The sequence below is a fragment of the Pongo abelii genome, chromosome 8, assembly GCF_028885655.2.
Source record: "Pongo abelii isolate AG06213 chromosome 8, NHGRI_mPonAbe1-v2.0_pri, whole genome shotgun sequence".
NCBI lineage: Eukaryota > Metazoa > Chordata > Mammalia > Primates > Hominidae > Pongo > Pongo abelii.
Window position 1 is genome coordinate 72,123,062 of NC_071993.2, and position 21,111 is coordinate 72,144,172.

Below are 21,111 nucleotides of genomic sequence, written 5' to 3' on the forward strand. Positions count from 1 at the left end.
TCTGAGCGACAGAGCAAGACTCCATCTCAAAATAAACATAAATAAATAAATAAATAAAATAAAATAAAAATAAATAAATTATGAAGGACTTCTGTACCAGTTGGCAATACCTGCTAGCCTCCTGCTGCCCACCCCCGCTGCCGGGTCATCCCCAGGAATCATCCACCCCTCCAAGACAGCAGCCTGGCTCAGTTGGTGCCTTCTAGGACATTCCCCTAGCACTATGGCCAGTGTCCTGGCAGTACCAGTTGTTAAATATTTGAATATTTGCACTGGATATATGCCTTCCTTTAAAAAGCAGTACCTAGAAGTCACAAATTGGGCACTTGTTTTTTTAAATCTCATTGGCCACAATGAAGTCCCGTGGCTGCAAGGGAGGTTGGAATGTGTAGCTTTTATTTTAGGTGGCCATGCGCCCTGCTAGAAATAAGGGGTCTGATTAGTAACTATCAAATCAAGGAGAAGGGGGTGAAGGATATTAGAGGGTGTAGTAGACTCTGCCACAGGGGAGGCTAAATAGGTGCTGAGAAGCACAGAGGGCTTGGTGAGCTTGGTTGCACTGTTGAGTGCTCCACCGGCCCAGGGGAGGTGGGGGTATAGGAGGAGAAGTCAGAGGTTGGGAATTGGTGGGTGATGGGAGAGGTGTCCCTGGGACAGCCTGAGCCTGCCTTGAGTGACGCCTGAGGTCTCATTCTAGGCACAAGGACAAGTGCAGGCTGGAGGGTCTGAAGGCCAGAGGTCTCGAGTAGGAAGATGCTGGAGGGAGAGAACCTGTCACTGTTTGAGGAGGCTTCCAGGGCATTAGGGGGCTCCAGGGTGGCTGTTTAGGGCGCTGGAGTGGAGCCTTGGGGCCAAGCAGGTGGGCTGGGCCTCAATGGTAGATATGTCTTGTCTCCTTGGCTGTCTTGGCCAGGAACTTTCAGTTGTAGAAAAAGTAACAGATGGAGGACATCTGGGGCCACAGGGAACATCATTATTATTATTTGTGATGGGGTCTTGCTCTGTTGCCCCGGCTGACATACAGAGGTGTGCCACTGCAGCCTCAACCTCTTGGGCTCAAGCCATCCTCCCATCCCATAGCCTCCGGAGTAGATGGGATCACAGACCTGTGTCGCCACACCTGGCTAATTTTTGCATTTTTTTGTAAAGACAGGGTTTCGTCATGTTGCCCAGGATGGTCTCCAACTCCTGGGCTCAAGTGATCCTCTCACCTTGGCCTCCCAAAGTGCTGGGATTATAGGCATGAGCCACCATGCCTGGCTGGAAAATTATTAAAAGGGTCTGACAGGTGGGGATTTCAAGAGATCTGAGACACGAAAACTGGGGCCTCATGCAGAACTGAGATCCAGAACTGGAAGACCATTGAGAAACCTTAAGCATGGCTCACATTTCTAAGGAAAAATATCTTTTCAGTTCCTTGAAGACTTGAGCTCCCGGAGGGTGGTGGTGGAAGGGATTTTCTTTTCTCTTTTAAAATTTCCTATATTAATTTTGTTTTTTAAAAATTACAATGTGGACATTTCCATGAGTGAAATAATGCAAGATGAGTTAATCCAAAGTCAGAATTTCCCCCCTACTTCCAATTCTCTGTTCCCCTCCTGGCTGAAATCCTGCACTTGTGGGAGGCAGAGGGACAGGGTGGAGGGCCATGGCTGCCTGTGCATCCTCTCTTTGGGGTGCTGCAGGCTGCAGGGTCTTTTGTTTGTTTGTTTTTGGGTTTGTTTTTTTTTTTTTTTGAGACAGAGTCTCGCTCTGTCATCCAGGCTACAGTGCAATGGCGGGATCTCAGCTCACTGCAACCTCTGCCTCCTGGGTTCAAGCGATTCTCATACCTTAGCCTCCCAGGTAGCTAGGATTACAGGCGCATGCCACTATGCCCAGTTAATTTTTGTATTTTTAGTAGAGATGGGGTTTTGCCACATTGGCCAGGCTGGTCTTGAACTCCTGACCTCAAGTGGTCTGCCCGCCTCGACCTCCCAAAGTGCTGGGATTACAGGCGTGAGCCACCACGCCTGGTAGGATCCAGGATCTGGAAGCTCTCCACCAGTTCTGCCATCCTCTCTGGGAAGTCAGCAGCAGGACTTACTATCAGATGGGGTTTGGCCTCTCACTCTGCCCATGTTTCTTGGGACCCACGTTCCTGGAAGACTTGCTGCAGCCTAGCCCTTGCTCCCTCCTCCTCCCGTTTCAAAGCTGCTTCAGTAACGTTGCTCTGTCCAGCCAGTTTCCGCAGTCATCTCTTCATTGTTCGGCACTTGGGATCTTTCCAGCTTCCATGGTTCTAAAGGGCCCTTCTGTGAACACTTCGGGCAAAATATTCCTTCACTTCTGGAGTATTTCCCTTAGAGTACATAGCTAGGAACGGCATAGGAGAGCCAGAGGGTTTGAGGAGCTTCACAGCTCTTGTTGCCTACACGCAGATGGTTCAGAAGATTTTTTTTTTTTTAAGAGGATTTAAGTATCTACTGACAAGGTAAAAAAATTAATAATAATCTACTTATTGCTTTTATATTCTTTGTTAAAATTCTGTCCTTATGGGGTTCAGGACGAGGCAGATGAAGCAGCTTATTACTGTTGAGTTACAGGTGAGGAGATGAAAGGCAGCAAATTTTCTCTCAAAAACACTGACATATTCCTCTAGGTATGAAGGAGGAATATTAAAAAAAAAAAAAAAAAAAAAAGGCCGGGTGTGGTGGCTCACACCTCTAATCCCAGCACTTTGGGAGGCCAAGGCAGGCGGATCACTTCAGGTCAGAGTTTGAGACCAGCCTGGCCAACATGGCGAAATCCTGTCTCTACCAAAAAATACAAAAAAACTAGCCAGGTGTGGTGGCGTGCACCTGTTATCCCAGCTACTCTGGAGGCTGAGGCAGGAGAATTGCTTGAACCTGGGAGGTAGAAGTGGCAGTGAGCTGAGATCACACCATTGCACTCCAGCCTCGGCGATAGAGTGAGCCTCCATCTCCAAACAAAAAACAAAACAAAACAAAAAAACAAGTCCTGGTTCAGGCTCTGTTGTTAACCAGCCCTGAGATGTCAGTAGCTCTACAAGATGAGAGCGGATGATCTGAGGTCTCTGAGCTTCCTTTTGGCTTGGGGTCCTGTAACCTCTGCATGGAACACTGGGATGCTTTGCTCCTCCATCTGCAAGGAGCTGAAGGAGGGGGGTTTGTCCTAGAGCCCCAGCTCCCTTGCTTTTAACCAGCTGTTGTGTGGTCTGCCCCACGCTTCTGCCTGACCTTGGGAAGCCCAAAAGTGGAGCAGCCACAGTCTCCATCTGGCCACTGAGGCCGACCTGTGAGGCGTCCAGTTGAGACCACATCTTGTCCCAGCTCACTCAGCTGCCTCACATGGCCCACTGTGGTGCATGGGGCACACTTCCCCATCTGGCTCCCCAGAGGAAGTCAGAGCTGTGGTGGAGGCTGGGGGCGCTTAGGGAGATTGCAGGGGAGCAGAACTGAAGGTTCTGAGGCCTTAGTCCCTGGGGCTGTTCTCCAGAGGGGATTGCAGATTGGAGGAAGTTGGAGGAACTGTAGGTTTGCCCTTCCTGGGTCAGGAAACCTGACTTCGGGCCAAGTTCTATCTGTTGTGTGACCTTGGATAAATGTCTTGCCCTCTCCTGGGCTCAATGTCCCTACAGGTAAATGACCTCAAGTGCCTGCCCTAAGGGGCTAAGATTCCCCTCCTTTCCCTGCCTTGGGGTTGGCAGGTTCTTATCCTTCTGGAGAGGGTCATCATTCTCTGTTCAGGACCTGGCAGGGGCAGCCACAGGCAGAGGGTCTTTGGGTCTTAATTTCTGAAGGCTTCCATGTCACATAAAACATTGATTACATAAATTTGTTATGCTTTTCTCTTAAGCTGTCTCTTGTTACAGGAGTGTTGGTTGTGACTCTTATGATCTCTTATGATGGGTGAGGAATGGTATTACATCTTTAATGGTATCACAATGTGAGGCTTAAAAGTTTTTTTTTTTTTTTTTTTGGTGATGGGAGTCTCTCTCGCTGTGTCGTCCAGGCTGCAGTGCAGTAGTGCGATCTTGACTCACGGCAACCTCCACCTCCCGGGTTTAAGCGATTCTCCTGCCTCTGCCTCCTGAAGTAGCTGGAACCACAGGTGAGCGCCACCACGCCTGGCTAATTTTTGTATTTTTAGTAGAGACAGGGTTTCACCATATTGGCCAGGCTGGTCTTGAACTCCTGACCTCGTGATCCGCCCGCCTCGGCCTCCCAAAGTGTTGGGATTACAGGCGTGAGCCAGCACGCCCAGCCCAGACTTGCCTTTGACCAGGTGCCACCACCTGCCCCCACGTGCCCCTGGCCAGGACTGAGCCCTGTACCCTCACTGTTACACGACTACTTATTCTATGTGAAACCCCAAGCTATTCTATGTGAAACCCGCTACTACAATGGGCTAATTTTTTTGTATTTTTTTTGTAGAGATGGGGTTTCACCACGTTGCCCAGGCTAGTCTTGAACCCTCCGCCCACCTCGGCCTCCCAAGTGTTGGGATTACAGGCGTCAGCCACCGCGGCCGGCCAACAATGTGGAGATTCAAAAGGTATTTTACATATATAATCTCTGACCTATTCAATTAGTAGGGTTTTTCTTTTATGACCTTTCCCTTCCCTTTCTCCAAGTTCTTCCTCACTCCTCCCCATAGCCCTTCCCTTCGCGCCTCCCATTGCCCCCCCATTGGCCTCCCCTTCGCGCAGGCGCCCTCAGAGGCGCTGAGTCAGGGCGCTGTTGAGCTCGGGCAGGCCCGGATGGGGCGGGGTTAGCGCCTGCGCACTGGACGGCTTTGGGGCAGGGCAGATTTATATCTGCGGGGAATCAGCTGACGCTCCGCATTGCAGACTGCGGAGTCAGACGGCGCTATGTACGCTCTCTTCCTCCTGGCCAGCCTCCTGGGCGCGGGTAAGCCCTGGGACCCTCATCTTGGGGAGGAGGTGCCTCGCAGCGTCCATCCGCCCCAGAATGGGCTGTGCCGGGCCTGGCCCCTCTGCTCCCCCTGCCCTAGTTGGCGAGGGGGCGCGCACTGCGCAGGCGCGTTCGCTGGCTTTCTCTGGGCGGCTGGGGGCTGCCGGGGGCGGGCTGCGAAGATGCCCCCCAGAAGGACGGCCCGGGCCCTGGGCAGCATCTCCTTCGGGGCTCTAGTGAGTTCCTGCACGGCTGGGGCCCCGAGGCCTTCCCTCAGGCTGCGCTTCCCGCTGTGGGGGTGGGTGGGTCTTGTAGGGTGACCCCTTGGGCAGCTGTGTTGTGCCTGTGCTGGGCGCACGTGATCGAGGTGGGCTGGAGTCCCGTCCCGCAGGACACTTTGGCTGTTGGCTTCAGTTGCCTGTTTGTAAGGGTAGCGAAGCTGCAGGAAGCACATGTGTATCATCTATATTGACATTTGCATTTATATTTACTCTGGATTCTAGGTGTTGACAAAACGAGTCAAACTGTGTAAAATATTTTGAGATTTATTCTGAGCCAAATATGAGTGACCGTGGCCCGTGACACAGCCCTCAGGAGGTCCTGAGAACATGTGCCTAAGGTGGTTGGGATACAGCTGGGTTTTGCATATTTTCGGGAGGCATGAGACATCAATCAAATACATTTAAGAAATACGTTGGTTTGGTTCAGAAAGGTGGAACAACTCAAAGCGGCGGGGGGGGCTTCCAGGCCATAGGTAGATTTAAACATTTTCTAGTTGATAATTGGTTGAGTTTATCTGAAAACCTGGGATCAATAGAAAGGAAGTGTTCAAGTTAAGATAAAGGATTGTGGAGACCAAGTTTTATTGTGCAGAGGAAGCTCTCAGGTAGCCGACTAAGAGGGCGAGCACGTTGTAAAATGTTTCTATGGAAATGAAAGGGTGACTGGCTCTTAGTTGATTATCTCCTGGATCTGGAGAGGAAGGAAGGAAAACATAGGGGAAGGGGGATTCTCTATAGAATGTGGATTTTTCCCACAAGAGACTTTGCAGGGCGATTTCAAGGTATGGCAAGGAAATATATTTTGGGGTTAGATATTTTGATTTTTTTCCCCTTGTTTTATAAAATGTTATGCCAGAGTCAGATTGGAAAGTAAGTCACAATATATGGGGTCAAATAAAACCCATCTGATGAGAATTTATGGTTTGTAGGGTATGACTTCCCTACACCCCTTAGATAGGAATTTGGACAAGCTAAAAAAAATCAGAGCTTAATTCTCATAGGTATTGAAGGTGCTGTAGGGTTTTGTGGTCCAGTTATTTTGCCATGGGGTCCTCATTTCACTTGCTTTGAAATGTCTTGCATCCGGGTGCGGTGGCTTATGCCCGTAATCCCAGCACATTGGGACGCCTAGAAGTTGGAGACCAGCCTGGGCAACATAGCAAGACCCCACCTGTGAAAAAAAGAAAAAGAGAAAAGAAAGTCTTGCACACTATTGGCTGTGTTTTTTTTTGCTTTTTGTTTTTGTTTTTGTTTTTGAGACGGAGTTTCGCTGTTGTTGCCCAGGCCGGAGTGGTGCAATGGCGTAGTCTCGGCTAACTGCAACCTCCGCCTTCCGGGTTCAAGCCATTCTCCCGCCTCAGCCTCCCAAAGTGCTGGGATTACAGGCGTGAGACACCGCACCCAGCCCCCACCACAATTTCTGTTTCTTAGTAACTATATGTAATTTAAGGGCTGGCTGCCATTTTTAACCTAGCTACCCAAATTTTAATAAACAGTAACAAAGTGGATGACAGGGTTGGTGCAAAACCAAAGAAATGAGTTAGCTTTCAGCAGCTCTCAAGAATGTATCTTGACCCTATACGAAGCTCTTAAATTTGTTTTACTTGTACACAATGAAAGATGATCTGCTTATAAAAAAATCATTTTGATTTTATACTCAAGCTTATACTGCTGTTATTCCATGGTCTGTATAATAAACTAATGCTGGTCTCTAAATTTTTAATACTGATTCAGAGCAATTTTTTTCTTTCTTTTTACATTATCCATTGTTCTTGTTGACGTTGAGTCACTCCTCACAAGATCCTTAAGAGTTCTGATTCACTCACATCACCCGAAAGGGATTTAACTGTGTCTTGGGAAATATAAAATCCACCTCTGGTATATATGGACTTATGGTTAACCACAATATTTAGTTAACCAAGGGACCCTCTTCCCTGAACACTCGGGTAAATGGGAGGTATTGTAACGGCCTTGGTTTAACTTTGCTGTCCTACCTTTAGGATTAGGCCAAAGTCAGTGCTGATAACAGTGTTTGAATGTTCCCTGGCCTTCACAGCTCTGGCCCCTTTGTGATATTTTTAAAATGTTACTCCTAAAATTTCTAGACATGATAATGAGTTTTGTTAAGTGAAAGTGCCTGGTGACTGCAGCCGTTGTCTGCTGCCCGAGAGACACTTAGAACTTTCTTCGTGACACTGTCGTAGTACAAAATGCCACCCTGAATCGGGACGGGCTTTGTATTTTGTGTTTCAGTGATGTCCTGGTGGTAGAGACACTTGCTTTTGAGTTACTTTTCTGCCCATCCAGCTGCCCGTCTTTTTTCCCCACCTAAAAGCGAAAGCAAAGCCATGACACCGTGAGAGAATTGGAGAGCATCTAATCTGACCCCTTTGTAAGGAATGACGTGGAGGTGCCCAGAGGTGACTCTCCCAAATCATAGACCATTTACTGGGGATGCCAGGACCAGAACCCAAGACTCCACAGTGCTCGCTTTTTCCATATCCCTCTGTCAACATGGACCTCTTAACTTTTAAAAACTTAGTGTAAGTTACATACATGGACGATTAAGTAGACAACTTGATGAATTACCACAAAGTGAGCAGCCCCCGAGGTTGGGGAGCAGTGCATCCAGAAGCCCCTGTTCACCCATTCACTGCCCTGTCCCACTTGCCCCGAAGGAAACGTTGTTAACCTTTGAACACCATAGATGTAAAGGCTGCAGTTTTGAACTTTTACAAATGGGATCATGGAGGGTATTGCTGTTGGGTGAGTCCTCTGGTGGAAAAAGGAGCGTGTTCATGAGCTAGGTGTAAGGCATGAGGGATGGTGCCTGGGATGTGGTAGGTGCTCCCTGAAGCTTAGATGCCCTGACAGCTGTCAGCTGTGTGGTGGCTAGCCCGCTGAATGTTGTCTACACCACGCTAAGACAGGTGTGTTTTCTGGGGATGCTAGAGGGTGTTATATATATTCTTTCAATAACATGTGAATTTATAGCCTGGCCTGCTGAATATCAGTAGGAACTTCAGGTCTTGGCCTGTCAGGGATTTTGGATAAATCTGTTTATCAATAGTAAATCAGTTTTATTCTGTGAAAATAGAGTATAATTCCTGAAGAAAGAAGGGTTTGTTTTAACAAATCAGTGATTTGTCAAGTCCTTGAAGTACATTTGACGGGTTTTTTTTTTTTGGAGCAGAAAGTTTAATAGGCAGAAGAAAGGAGAAAGGAGAGCAGCTCTCTCTTGTGAGAGAGACGCATCCGAAAGGGAAAAGCCTGACAGGTTGTTATTGAGATGGAGTCTTGCTCTGTCCCCAGGCTGGTGTGCAGTGGCGTGATCTCGGCTCACTGCCACTTCCGCCTCCCGGGTTCAAGTGATTTTCCCGCCTCTGCCTCCCGAGTAGCTAGGATTATAGGTGCCCACCACCATGCCTATAAAATCCACCTCTGGTATATATGGGCTTATGGTTAACCACAATATTTAGTTAACCAAGGGACCCTCTTCCCTGAACACTCGGGTAAATGGGAGGTAATTTTTTGTATTTTAGTAGAGATGGGATTTCACCATGTTGGCCAGGCTGGTCTTGAACTCCTGACCTCAAGTAATCCGCCCGCCTCGGCCTCCCAAAGTGCTGGGACTACAGGTGTGAGCCACCGCACCCGGCCCTGACAGGTTGTTTTGAGAACAAACTATGAGAGTTGAAGTGTATTGGATTGATTGGTGTGGCATTTTGTAGATGAGGGAAAGGAGAACTTGGTCTTCCATTTGCTTGGTGAATGAGACCATGGGATGTCCAGGCAGCTGTGGGGAAGTGGAAGGGTAGGGCGGGGTGTTGCTGGCTGGGAACAGCACCTAATGAGGCATGCTTAGGAAGTTCTCAAGCCCGAGACCAAAGCCACTTAGACAGGTGTGCATGGCAGCTTTGGAGGCAGCTTCTAGCAGAGATTCTAGGTTACTGGCTACCAGGCTGTAAGCCTTGCTTTCTGGCTCCTTTTTGGTTCTGCCACCAGGAAGGAGGGTCTGGCTATTCTTCAGATCAATGAAAGAGAGTACTAATTAGAATTACATTGCCCTGCTTGCCTTTTTTTTTTGTGTGTGTGTGTGACAGGGTCTTACTCTGTTGCCCAGGCTGGAGTGCAGTGGCACCATCTCGGCTCACTGCAACCTCCACCTCCCGGGTTTAAGTGATTCTCATACCTCAGCCTCCCAGGTAGCTGATAGCTGGGATTACAGGCACTTGCCACCATGCCTGGCTAATTTTTGTATTTTTAGTAGAGACAGGATTTTGCCATGTTAGCCAGGCTGGTCTCAAACTCCTGACCTCAAATGATCTGTCTGCCTTGGCCTCCCAAAATGTTGGGATTACAGGCGTGAGTCGCCGCACCTGGCTTTTTTTTTTTTTTTTTTTTTAAAGGCTTTAAAACAATGATGATAAATACAGTGATTGGGATGAAGATTTTGGCTGTTGCAAAAGTACTAATTGCTTTATTTTTTATTACATGAAGTTCCAAAAAATAACTTTGTGGCATTTGTAATTTTGTATGTTGGGACAAGATGATAATGTGGAGTGGAAGTTTCACATTATCTCATTGCTGACAGTAGCCGTACGACCTTAGGCAAGTTGCTTAAACTCTCCCGTATTTCATCATTTGTAAAGTGGCATTAATCATTCCTATTTCACTGGGTTGCTGTTTAGCTTTAATAAATTAGGTTAATACAGAAAAGGGCTTAGTTAGTATTGTTTGTTGCTGTACCACTAATAAAAGTAATGTATTGTCAATATCTTTGTCCCCACCAGCACAGCGACCTATTTTCTGCCCTTGATTTTGTGATTTCCTTTGGCGTCTTTCATTTCAAAGGACGTTGTGACTTTAACAAAATTAAATTGACTTATTAAAAACATACATGCTGGGTATAATTAGTGAGTCAGGAAAACAAGCCAGGGTAGGTAGACAGCAGTTAGGAGGGAGTTGGCAGGCAGTTCATACTCTAGGTAGCCAAACTAGGTTTAGCTGCTAGGTGATCTTGACATCAGAGCAGCCCAGCAGATCAGAGCTGGTTCCTGGTAACCCGAATGCTTGGGTCTAGACCTGTTGTCACTAACCCTGGACCTGAGGTTGTCTGTTCCAGCCCCCTAGTTCGATTTCCCCATTCGTAAATGGAGGCGAGCTGTTTAGAGTAGATAATAGATGGACGTGGGAAGCCAGGTCAGTCAGTAGAATGGAGTATAGAGTACAAGGTTTGTCCCCACCACTGCTGTCCCCAGGCGCTCCCCAAACAGCGTGGTAGCAGCTCCCTTAGAAGCTTGCAGAGGTACATCCCATGTGTGAGTTCCTTCTGCCTTTTTTCTTTTTAACACAAATAGTAGTATATTCTACTGACTGTTTTGCTTGTTGCTCCTTAAATTGTGAAACATTTGAAAAGTGGAAAAGTGATTATCATAAACACATGTGTACGCAACACCCAGGTTAAGAAATGGAACCTGATAACCCAGCTGCCCCCATAGACAGCCACCTTCCTGGACTTGTTTTTCCTCCCCCTTAGGTCTTTTTCCTTCCATATATGTGACTAGAAGCTTCAGCAGTGTGTATAGAGTATTGTTTTGGATATTTTAAACATTTTGCAAATATCGTATCCAATAAATAGTCTTTCCCTTTATCCTTGGGGGATATGTTCCAAGACCCTCAGGGGATGCCAGAAGCTGTGGGTGGGACCAAATCTTATTTATATGTAGTATGTTTTCTCTTATGCATACATACCTGTGATAAAGTTTAGTTTATAAATTAGGCACAGTAAGGGATTAACAACAACTAGTAATACAGAACAATTAAAACAATATATAACAAAAATTATGTGAATGTGGTCTTTCTCTGGATACATTTTGAGATCACATTTGACTGTGGGAATACATTTTCAAACCACATTTGACTGTGGGTAACTGAAACGGTAGAAAAGGAAGCTATGGTTAAGGAGGGACCACTGTATATTGTTAGGTTAGTTTTTTGTTTTGCTAGGGAGGTTTATCTATGTTGAAAATGTGTAGAGTACTGTTATGCCTTTTAAATTTGTCTAGAAGGATTTCTGATTTTTACTGGAAAGCCCTCCACAAAAAAGAAAATATGTAGATCTATTTCCTTTTCACTACAATATAGTATTCCATTTATATAATTGCTTTTTTTTTTTTTTTGACACAGAGTCTTGCTCTGTTGCCCAGGCTGGAGTGCAGTGGTGTGATCTTGGCTCACTGCAACCTCCACCTCCTGGGTTCAAGTGATTCTCCTGTCTCAGCCTCCCGAGTATCTGGCATTATGGGTGCACGCCACCACGCCTGGCTAATGTTTGTATTTTTAGTACACACAGGGTTTCACCATGTTGGCCAGGCTGGTCTCAAACTCCTGACCTCAGGTGATCTGCCCACCTCAGCCCCGCAAAGTGCTGGGATTACAGGCATAAGCCACTGAGCCTGGCCTATATCATTTCTATTCTAGTGATAGACATTTAGATAATTTCTAGTTTTTTCTATTACAGCCTGCTTCTGTAAAAATTCTTGTACATGTCTCCTTGTGTACATGGAAAACATTTATCTAGGGTATATGTCTAAGAGCAGAATTGCTGAGTTGTGGAGTAACTAACGATTGTAGAAGTGCTCGCAAATGATCTTGGCAGTTGCCGTTCCATAACATATTCAATTTCCGGTTACCGCATGCCCTTGTTAACATTTGATGTTGTTAAAACTTTCAATTTTGCTAATTTGATAGGAGTAAAATGACTTAGTGGTTTCATTTGCATTTCTCTTTTTGTTTTCTTAAACAGTATATCCTAGAGGTAATTTCATGCTAACACAGATAGATGTACTTAAATTTTAAAATTTGAGATAATGTTAGATTTACAGAAAAGTTACAAAGGTACTATACTGAGTTCCTGTATGCCCTTCACCCAGCTTCCCCTACTGTTAACGTGTTGTGTAACCATGGTATGTTTGCCAAAAGCAAGTAATTAATATCAGGACACTGTCACTATCTAGATTGCAAACTTTATTTGGATTTTTACCAGTTTTTCCACTAATCCCATTTTTTGGTTCCTGGGTCCAACCCAGTATGCCACATTGCCCTTGGCTGTCAGGTCTCCTTAATCTCTTCCCACTTCCCAGCTAAGTATTTCATTGTATGGATGTGTCTTTTTAATCCCTGTTGATGAACATTGACGTCTAATAAACTGCTAGGTGAATTCTAATGAGACTTGCAAATGTAAAAATTGTAAATTCTGGCCACATTTGGACAGATACTGCCTTTGAAAAATTATTTACATGAGAGGAAACATCATGACTAAGATTGAAGAAGATGCAGAGAAAGTTCTTTTGGCCAGTATTTGTCATGTTACTTATGACTCTCTCAGTAGCCGTGATGGGATGTTGTTCTGTACGAGTAAGTCTCTTTTTCAGGCATTGATACCAGAGGGCCATGTGGCTTCCTATAGCACTAGGAATAAAACTCAGAGAGTGTGTCGGCAAGGTCGCCCGTTACCTGGTGATTGGCCACCTCTCAGCCCCTCCCCCTCCCTTCTGTCTGACCTGCTGTTGCAGCCTCCTGACCCCTTCCTTGTTGGTGCTCAGAGATTTTCCATTTTGAATTCCACCTCCTTGGAACATCTTCCTCCCTGGGTAACCCATGGGGCTTCCTCTCTCTATGCATTCAGGTCCCTGCTTGACGTTGCCTTATCAGAGTTCCCCACTGATCTGTCGGAAATAGCTGCCCCACCCCACCTTGCTTTATTTGTAGCACTCACCGTTACCTGGCGTTGTGATGTGTGTGTTGTCTTGATCGCTTGCTGTGTCTGCAGCATGTGCAGCAGTTTTGGCACATAGCAGGTGCTCAGCGTTGATGAGTGCCGGGAGGTGTAGCCAGGTAGACTTCACCTGTGGAAGTGTAGGCTAGTGTGCCTGAAACTTCATTGCTTCATAGTGCCGAGCCTTTGTCATGATTAGATAGAATATTATCTTTTATTTTTCTGAAATTAATTTTAAGAAATTGTTTTTAGGAGTTATGAAATTAAGAGTGACTTTGGGCGCAAATGAAGTGTTGACTTTTATGACAGTTGATAATAGTTTGGGACCTGCCCCTCCCACACCTTTTGGGGAGGGTTCTATGTAGGTGATAGGTACAGGGGAGTCTAATATAATTTAGATGTTCGTGGTGGCTCTGATTTGAGGCAAATCTGAAAAGGGAAGCAGCTATAAGTTGAGGAAATTATCCCTCCCACTTTTGGTTTCAGAAGTTGGTGGTTCTTGAGATGTTTAGCTTGGAGGCTCTCAAACTTTTGGTTGCAGGATCCCTATATACTAATTAGTTATTGAGGACCCCAAAGAGCTTTTGTTTACGTGGGCTGTATCTATCAATATTTAACATAAGTTAAACTGTCAGTGTTTAAAAATTAATGCTTTGAAATATTGATAAACCATTGCATGTTAACATATATATTTATTGTATGTATTATATTTTTAATGAAAAAATATTTTCCAAAACACAAATATTTAGTGAGCAGCCTGTTTTACATTTTTGCAATCCTTTTAACACCTGGCTGGATTCTTAGCTGCTTGGGCATTCAGTCTGTTGCAGTGTCATGTCACATGCCTCTGCAGAAACTCAACTGGACATTTGTGAGTGAGCAAAATGGCAACTGATGTCTTGGTTTTATTATGAGGATTTTGCCCTCACCCCCTGAAAGAGTCCCTGGGATGCTCGGCGTCTTGGACCACACTTTGAGAACCACTGGTTTAGATGATTTGCAGAAACTACAGAAATTATAATAGCTAACCCATACGGAGATGTTCTGCTTTTTTTTTTTTTTTTTTTTTTTACGACGGAGTCTCACTCTGTCACCCAGGCCAGAGTGCAGTGGCTTGATCTTGGCCCACTGCAACCTCTGCCTTGCAGGTTCAAGTGATTCTCCTGCCTCAGCCTGTTGAGTAGCTGGGACCACAGGTGTGTGCCACCACACCTGGCTAATATAGATAGATAGATAGATGATAGATAGATAGATAGACAGATAGATAGATAGATAGATGATAGATAGATAGATGATAGATAGATAGATAGATAGATAGATTAGATAGATAGATATAGTAGAGACCAGTGTTGGCCAGGCTGTGTTGGCCAGGCTGTGTTGGCCAGGCTGGTCTCAAACTCCTGACCTCAAGTAATCCACTCGCCTCGGCCTCCCAAAGTGCTGGAATTACAGGCGTGAGCCACTGCACCTGGCCATTTTTTGTATTTTTAGTAGAGATGGGGTTTCACTATGTTGCCCAGGCTGGTCTTGAACTCCAGAGCTCAGGTGCTGGGATTACAGATGGGAGCCACTGTGCCTGGCCCGTTCTGCTTTTTATTGAACATTAATTCATTTAATTCTCATAACAGCCCTCTGTGGTGAAAGCAACTAAATCGGAATTCTGGGCCAGTCTGATATCCTCCCGTGACCCATGCTGTGGTCTGAACATTTTAGATTTCAAATGAAGGCAGTATTCCTATAAAGTATTAACTGAAGGAAGCCAAACGTGACATTTATAGTAGACTCACATATATCTAGAACTTTTAAGTTAGTAAACAGTATATGAGACAAGTTCAGAATACTGAATTTCTTTAACAAGGTTTGCATGAAACCTTTTTTAGCATATGATTATCTTCTGCAAATGTGCAGAGACCACGCAGCTGGTTAGCAAGGCTCAGTGTGGGAGCCAGCACCAGTTTGTGTGGGTGCCTGCACTGACTGCCATGCAGCATGCTGGATCTGCAGCAGAGCTTTCTTGAGGATGGGGAGCCATGCAGAGCCCCCCTCTGACCCCTGCCTCCACTTGCTCACTTGGCTGGAATCTGGATAGTCCTGCCAAGGGCTCGTTTTTCAGTCATGGATTGCCATGTAATCTTATCTAACGTGATCTAAGTTCTTTGATCATCACCTGATATGTTGATGCTTTGGAAGAAAAGCTTTGTTAGGAGTTTTTATTGGACTACAGTGCCCTTGAATGAACTAGTTAGGAATTGTCCCCAAATTAATTAAGCCTCCATTGCATACAATCTGAGAAGATTGCATTCTTGTCCCCAGCTTCAGTCATTACTGCACAAGGTAATTTCCCTGAGGACTCTGTTGCCTTCTCTGTGTAGATAATGTCCTGCCCTGGAATCATCTGGTTTGTAAGGAAAATTAAGAAGCGAGGCTGTAGCAACAGAGGAGAAGCAGGAAAGAAAGGACCTTTGTTTTAACACTTTGAGGCCAGACGTGATGGGATGTCAGCCTAGTGAGCTTAAGAGCTTTATTGCCACTGATTTCTTATGTGATATGAGGACTCTCAGACCTTAACTCCTCCAAATCAAGGGAGACTACCTTTGAGCGTATACTATTCTGAATGATTCGGTGAGCTGTGTTTTTATTCTGCTCTGCAGACTGTTTTCCAAAGGCAGGATTATCTATGAAGAAGAGACAAGTGCTCTTTGGGATAGAAGATATTTGTGGCACTAGCTGTTTGAGTAGTTAGTGTTGAGTGCATTGCGTTATCTCCTACTCTTAGGGAATGGAAGTGCATGAATTCCTCTGAGAAATGCCTGAATGCGGGGGACCTGTGGTAGAAGCCGCCCCTCTTGGGGTTATCCTCTCTTGGTTTCCTAGCAACCTGCCTGTTGCCATGGTGCCGCCTTACCCAGGCAGCAGATCTGCTGCCCTGTGGAATGTAGGCTCTGATTGTCAGCACTGGGAGGCTGCATGCGTTTTCTGTTACCCCTTTTTTTGTAGCTAGATTCAAATTGTATTTAGCATGTTACTAAAATATTTAAGAGGAAAAGCATATGTTGTATGGCTAAAATAATGAGACTGATTGTTTTATCACATTCTAGGAAATGTTGTCCTGTCATTTTAAGATCGCTTCAGAAAATCTTTTGTGATTGTGTTGTGTACTGGGCTTTTCGGTATCCTCACTGGGGTAAGCCAGGAAACACTTGTTGTTGGGAGACCTTTCTGTAAGCGAGGTTGTTGATTAAGTGTGTATATTAGTTGGGCTTAGATTTGACTGTAAACAACAGAGACATAGAATAATAATAGCTTATTTCTTTTTCTTATTTTTGATGGAGTCTCGCTCTGTCGCCCAGGCAGGAGTGCAGTGGCGTGATCTTGGCTCACTACAACCTCTGCCTCCTGAGTTCAAGCGATTCTCCTGCCTCAGCCTACTGAGTAACTGGGATTACAGGCACCTGCCACCACACCCAGCTAATTTTTGTATTTTTGGTAGAAATGGGGTTTTGTCATGTTGCCAGGCTGGTCTTGATTTGTGAGCTCAAAGTGATTCTCCCGCCTCAGCTTCCCAAAGTACTGGGGTTACAGGCATGAGCCACCGCACATGGCCCTGAAATCTATGTCTTTAAAAAAGTCTCATTGTGGAGTCGAGCATGGTGGCTCACGCTTGTAATCCTAGCACTTTGGGAGGCCGAGACGGGCGGATCACGAGGTCAGGAGTTCGAGACCAGCCTGGCCAACACGGCAAAACCCCGTCTCTACTAAAAATACAAAAATTAGCTGGGTGTGGTGGCAGGCGCCTATAAACTCAGCTAGTCAGAAGGCTGAGGCAGGAGAATCGCTTGAACCCGGGAAGCGGAGGCTGCAGTAAGCTGAGATCGTGCCACTGCACTCCAGCCTGGGCGACAAGAGCAAGACTCCGTCTCAAAAGAAAAAAAAAAGAGCCCGTTGTTCCGAGCTGTCTCACCAGGCCCTTGAACTAAGAAGTGAAGTGCTCAATTTGCCCCGAGTGCTGTTCATGTCTTTATGACACATTTAATTGGAAATCTTCAGGAGGTCAAACATTCTAAGAACTTTTTTGGAGTTCAGCATACTGCCTCAGAGAAGGAAGCTGGTGGGGTAGGGTGTGGGAGGATGAGAATAGAGATTAAAGGCTTTGCTGGCCACATGTTTTGAGAAATAACTCACCAGAAAGTGTTTTTGGGTAGTGTTTATTTATTAGTTATAAATGCTGAAAATGTTATCTGCCTTGTTCGAATGAAGACTTGGAGCTCCTCGGAGCTCTTTTAGTTCAGCCCACCACCGAAAGGATCCCTCTTATATAGAATTGCTCATAAGTTATGCATTTTGTTTCTGCTTGGTTGCTTCCACTGTTGGTGAGGTCATCACCTAATGATGCCACTCATTCTCTCTTTTTTTTCTGAGACAGGTTCTGGCTTTATTGCCTAGGCTGGAGTGCAGTGGTGCTGGGGCACTGGAGTGCAACCTCCGCCTCCTGGGCTCAAGCGATCCTCCCACCTCAGCCTCCCTGGTAGCTGGGACTACTGAGGAATGCACCACCATGTCCAGCTAATCCGTTCTCTTTTTATGCCCCTGGGTGGATGTTAAATGCATTCTTTACCTGGAGCTGTGGTCTGCTTCCCTCTACTCATTGTTCAGAGATCGGTGGTTTGGAGCCACTCATACCAGCTCCACACCCTGGTGGAAGGTGTACGGGATTCTCCCCCTACTTGGAGATGACCATGCCTGTCTCTGAAACATTCCTTCTCCCGTCACTCATACCCAGTCCTCCAGGGGACTCTCTGGGTGGGGCCCCGGGCCCTCCCCTCCCTGGCCTCTGCTGAGCAGCTCACAGTGCTCATGGGCGTGTGTCTCCTGGTGCTGTTGGCCCTTGCTGTTCTGCTTTCCCTTTGAGTCTGCACAGCTTCTCATGGAACCCTGTTAGTGCCATTTGCCCATCTTGTTCTCTTGGACTCTGTGTTAGCCTCTCGGCTTTTGCTGCCCCCATTTCTCATGTGGACGTTTTTGAATTCGCCTTCCAGTTAGGTGCCTGACATTGGTATCTCCCACCTCCTCTTCAGTTCTGCCACCTTGTGCCTGGGTGGTTGAGACCCACACATGAGCTTGCCTGTCCTGTCCCTCCCAGAAATCCCTGAAGCTTCCTGCAGTATCGCCCACAGGGTTGAGGCCTCACCTTGGGGTGTGTGGGGCAGGTGAGACCATTCCCCAAGCACCTGAGATCTGTCTGCCTTTGCAGCCTGGCTGCCGCTACTTCCCTTGGCTTCGCTCCTGAAAAGACAGGACAGTTTCTTCCCTTTCCCACAGAGAACTGGACTCCTTTGGAATGTTCTGGAATTCCCCGCCCCCTCTCCACGTAACCAGCCTTTTCTATCACCATCTTGCAGGTGCCAATTACAATTTCGTTTTGAGGAAGGCTCCGTTAGTATTGCCTTGCCGCTCCCATTCCCACCGATGCGTGGGGTCACACACCATTACTTAGATGTCTGTTCCTCCTGCTCTTTGGGGTAAAGAAAGTTGTGACTGTTCATTTGGTCTTTGGCATGAGGGCCTCGGGCTCTGCGCAGTCAGTGGAGCTGGTAGCCATGCCTTCATCCGGGTTGTTTACCTGCTTGTGTGGAGAAAAACCACCCTTGCCTGTAGAGCTTTGTGATTAATCCACAGCTGGGGCCTGAGAAGTTCCTCAAGTGCTAGGAGAAATTTGTGTGTAATAAAGTTTCTGGGAAAGGGATCCATGTCCCCAAAAGGTTCTGACCCACTGTTTGATCCCCTCTTAGGAGATCCGCTGTGGGAGTGGGCTTTGCACCTCTTGGCAGCTGGGAGCTCCCCAGCACCACCCAGCAGTGCCTGCCCTGAGGACACGCAGTCTCTATGAACATATGTCATCATGTCGCTCATCCTGGGAGATGGAATCCGTTACTACAGGCCGTTTTTGTAATATGCACCTTTATGTTTGGCTTGTGGTTGGAGGTAGAAGGGGGTGTCTTGCTAAGAAGGCACTTTCTAGGAGTTGGAATTTACGTGTTACTTCCTATGTCCACGGAAGTCTGTTTTATGATGGAACTTGACTTTATAGGCGTACCGAATTTTCCATCATGTGTACCTTTTTCCCTCCAGATCTGAGGAAGAAGCCTGCTGCCATTCAGTAGGTCATGGATTGGGAAGTGACAGTCAGTTTGTATTAGCTGGGCCAGTTTTAGATACAAGGGGCTGCCCAAGATTATTTTCAGTCCAGGTTGGCCGGACCAAAACAAGTAACAAAGTCATCATGGAAAATGATTACTGTTTCACATTCCTAGAGGAAGTAGGCAACCTACAAAGTATTCTCACATGGGCCTGTGAGAGTGAGTTGTGGTCCGGAAACACTCTAGATTTTGGTCAGCTGTAGCTAGTTCCCTGCTGAGAAGGCTGGAGAAAGTAGCTGGGTGGACATTACACCGGATGAGCATTTTTAAGAATGGGGGGTGCTGGCACTTGCCCCTGCTTTTGGTGGTGACTCCTGTCTTGGCTCTGGTCTCCTGAGGTCTGAGCCCATCCTCTTCTGGCTTCCCTGTGTATCACTCTGCCTTCCTCTGCCTAGAGACTCATTTGGTAGCCTCCTGTTCATCTTGATTTGGAGGTAGGGCTAGGCAGTGTATCGTGGTGTCATCATGGGTCCTTTTCAGAGTCCTAGGGGCCCAGGGCCTGCTAGGGTGTGGTGGGAGTTATCAGGTCTGGGGCCCCTATTTGTGCTGTCTCTGTGACCGCGCAGTCCCCAGAGCCCTTACCCTCATGACTCAATTCTGCCTCCTCTCCACCGCTCCCCTGAGATTTATAACTGAGGCTGGCGCCAGCCATGCTTGGCTACACTGCGGGCTAACTAAGCTTTTGTGAGCCATCTGGGGAGCTTGGTACTGATTTGCATCTGGCACATGTTTTCCCCTGGAAACTAGAGTCCAAACCAGCAGCCTCTGGAATGTGGCCAGCTTGGTTGAGGTTGCGAACTGGACGTGTGTGTGATTTTGCTCCCAGGGGACAGGGAAGGCTATAACTTGGGCAGCAGATGAATAATTCATTTGCTTGTGTCTGAAGGGGTGCAGGTGATCTGGCTCGAGCTTTGTGGGACTCAGTCTTTGTGTGAGTAGCTTGTGGAGGTAGTAATGAAAGAAAGCAGTTCATTCCTTTCCCTCTCCTGGAGGAAGAACACGTACTGACCTATACAACACGTGTTTCCTATGTGTGTTACACACGTATGTAGAATTGGCTTACAGAGGGAAGCAGCATACAGCAAGACTCCTGAGGTTCTAAGTGTGTTTCTCAGGTGATAGTGGTTTTTTTTTGTTTTTTTTTTTTTTTGTCTCAGACTTGGGTCAAGTATCTATTGCAGCAAAAGTTGGTTCAACCCTACTGAGATGCCTGTTGGAGTTTGACCCTCATGCCACCATCTTCTATGTGTAGTCTGATGTAATCTCTTGTTTCCTAGCTGAATAATTGGGCTAGAAGTGAGATGTGAATCTGAGGATTTTTTTCCCCCATTTTTTGGTTCTAAAATCAAGGACCTGTTTTAAGAAACATAGGCACTCTCAAGGCAGTTTATAAAATATTTTCAGGACTAGGTATGGTAGCTCACGGCTGGAGTGCAGTGGTGAGATCTCGGCTCACTACAACCTCTGCCTCCTGGGCTCGAGCTATCCTCCCACCTGAGTCTCTCGAGTAGCTGGGATCACAGGTGCGTGCCACCATGCCCGGCTAATTTTTTGTAGAGATGAGGTTTTGTCATGTTGCCCAGGCTGGTCTTGAACTCCTGGACTTAAGTGATCCCCACCTCGGCCTCTCAAAGTGCTGAGATTATAGGCATGAGCCATATAATCTCAGGCATGAGCCATTGTTTTATGTTATAAGGGTATGATTTATTTTTATTTTTATTTTATTTATTTATTTATTTTTTGAAACGGAGTCTCGCTGTGTCACCCAGGCTGGAGTGCAGTGGCGCAATCTCGGCTCACTGCCAGCTCCGCCTCCTGGGTTCACGCCATTCTCCTGCCTCAGCCTCCCGAGTAGCTGGAACTACAGGTGCCCGCCACCACACCTGGCTAATTGTTTTTTTTTGTATTTTTAGTAGGGACGGGGTTTCACTGTGTTA

The 21,111-nt window shown here is 46.5% G+C and overlaps 1 protein-coding gene and 1 non-coding gene across 3 annotated transcripts in view; both read left to right on the top strand.

The window, feature by feature from the left end:
• Positions 1–4,784: 4,784 nt before the first annotated feature.
• PSAP (prosaposin) overlaps positions 4,785–21,111 on the top strand; it is a gene marked incomplete at its 5' end in the record, with an annotated part of 34,998 nt that continues 18,671 nt past the window's right edge. The window contains 1 exon segment of one of the 2 annotated variants that reach the window (NM_001133580.1): positions 4,785–4,875. Coding sequence is in view for 1 of the 2 variants with exons in the window: in NM_001135485.1 (NP_001128957.1) it covers positions 4,874–4,913 (40 nt within the window). 2 annotated transcript variants of the gene reach the window in all.
• LOC112135317 (U7 small nuclear RNA) lies at positions 11,238–11,296 on the top strand. The gene has a single exon (XR_002916617.2). It is a non-coding gene; the product is annotated as a U7 small nuclear RNA (small nuclear RNA).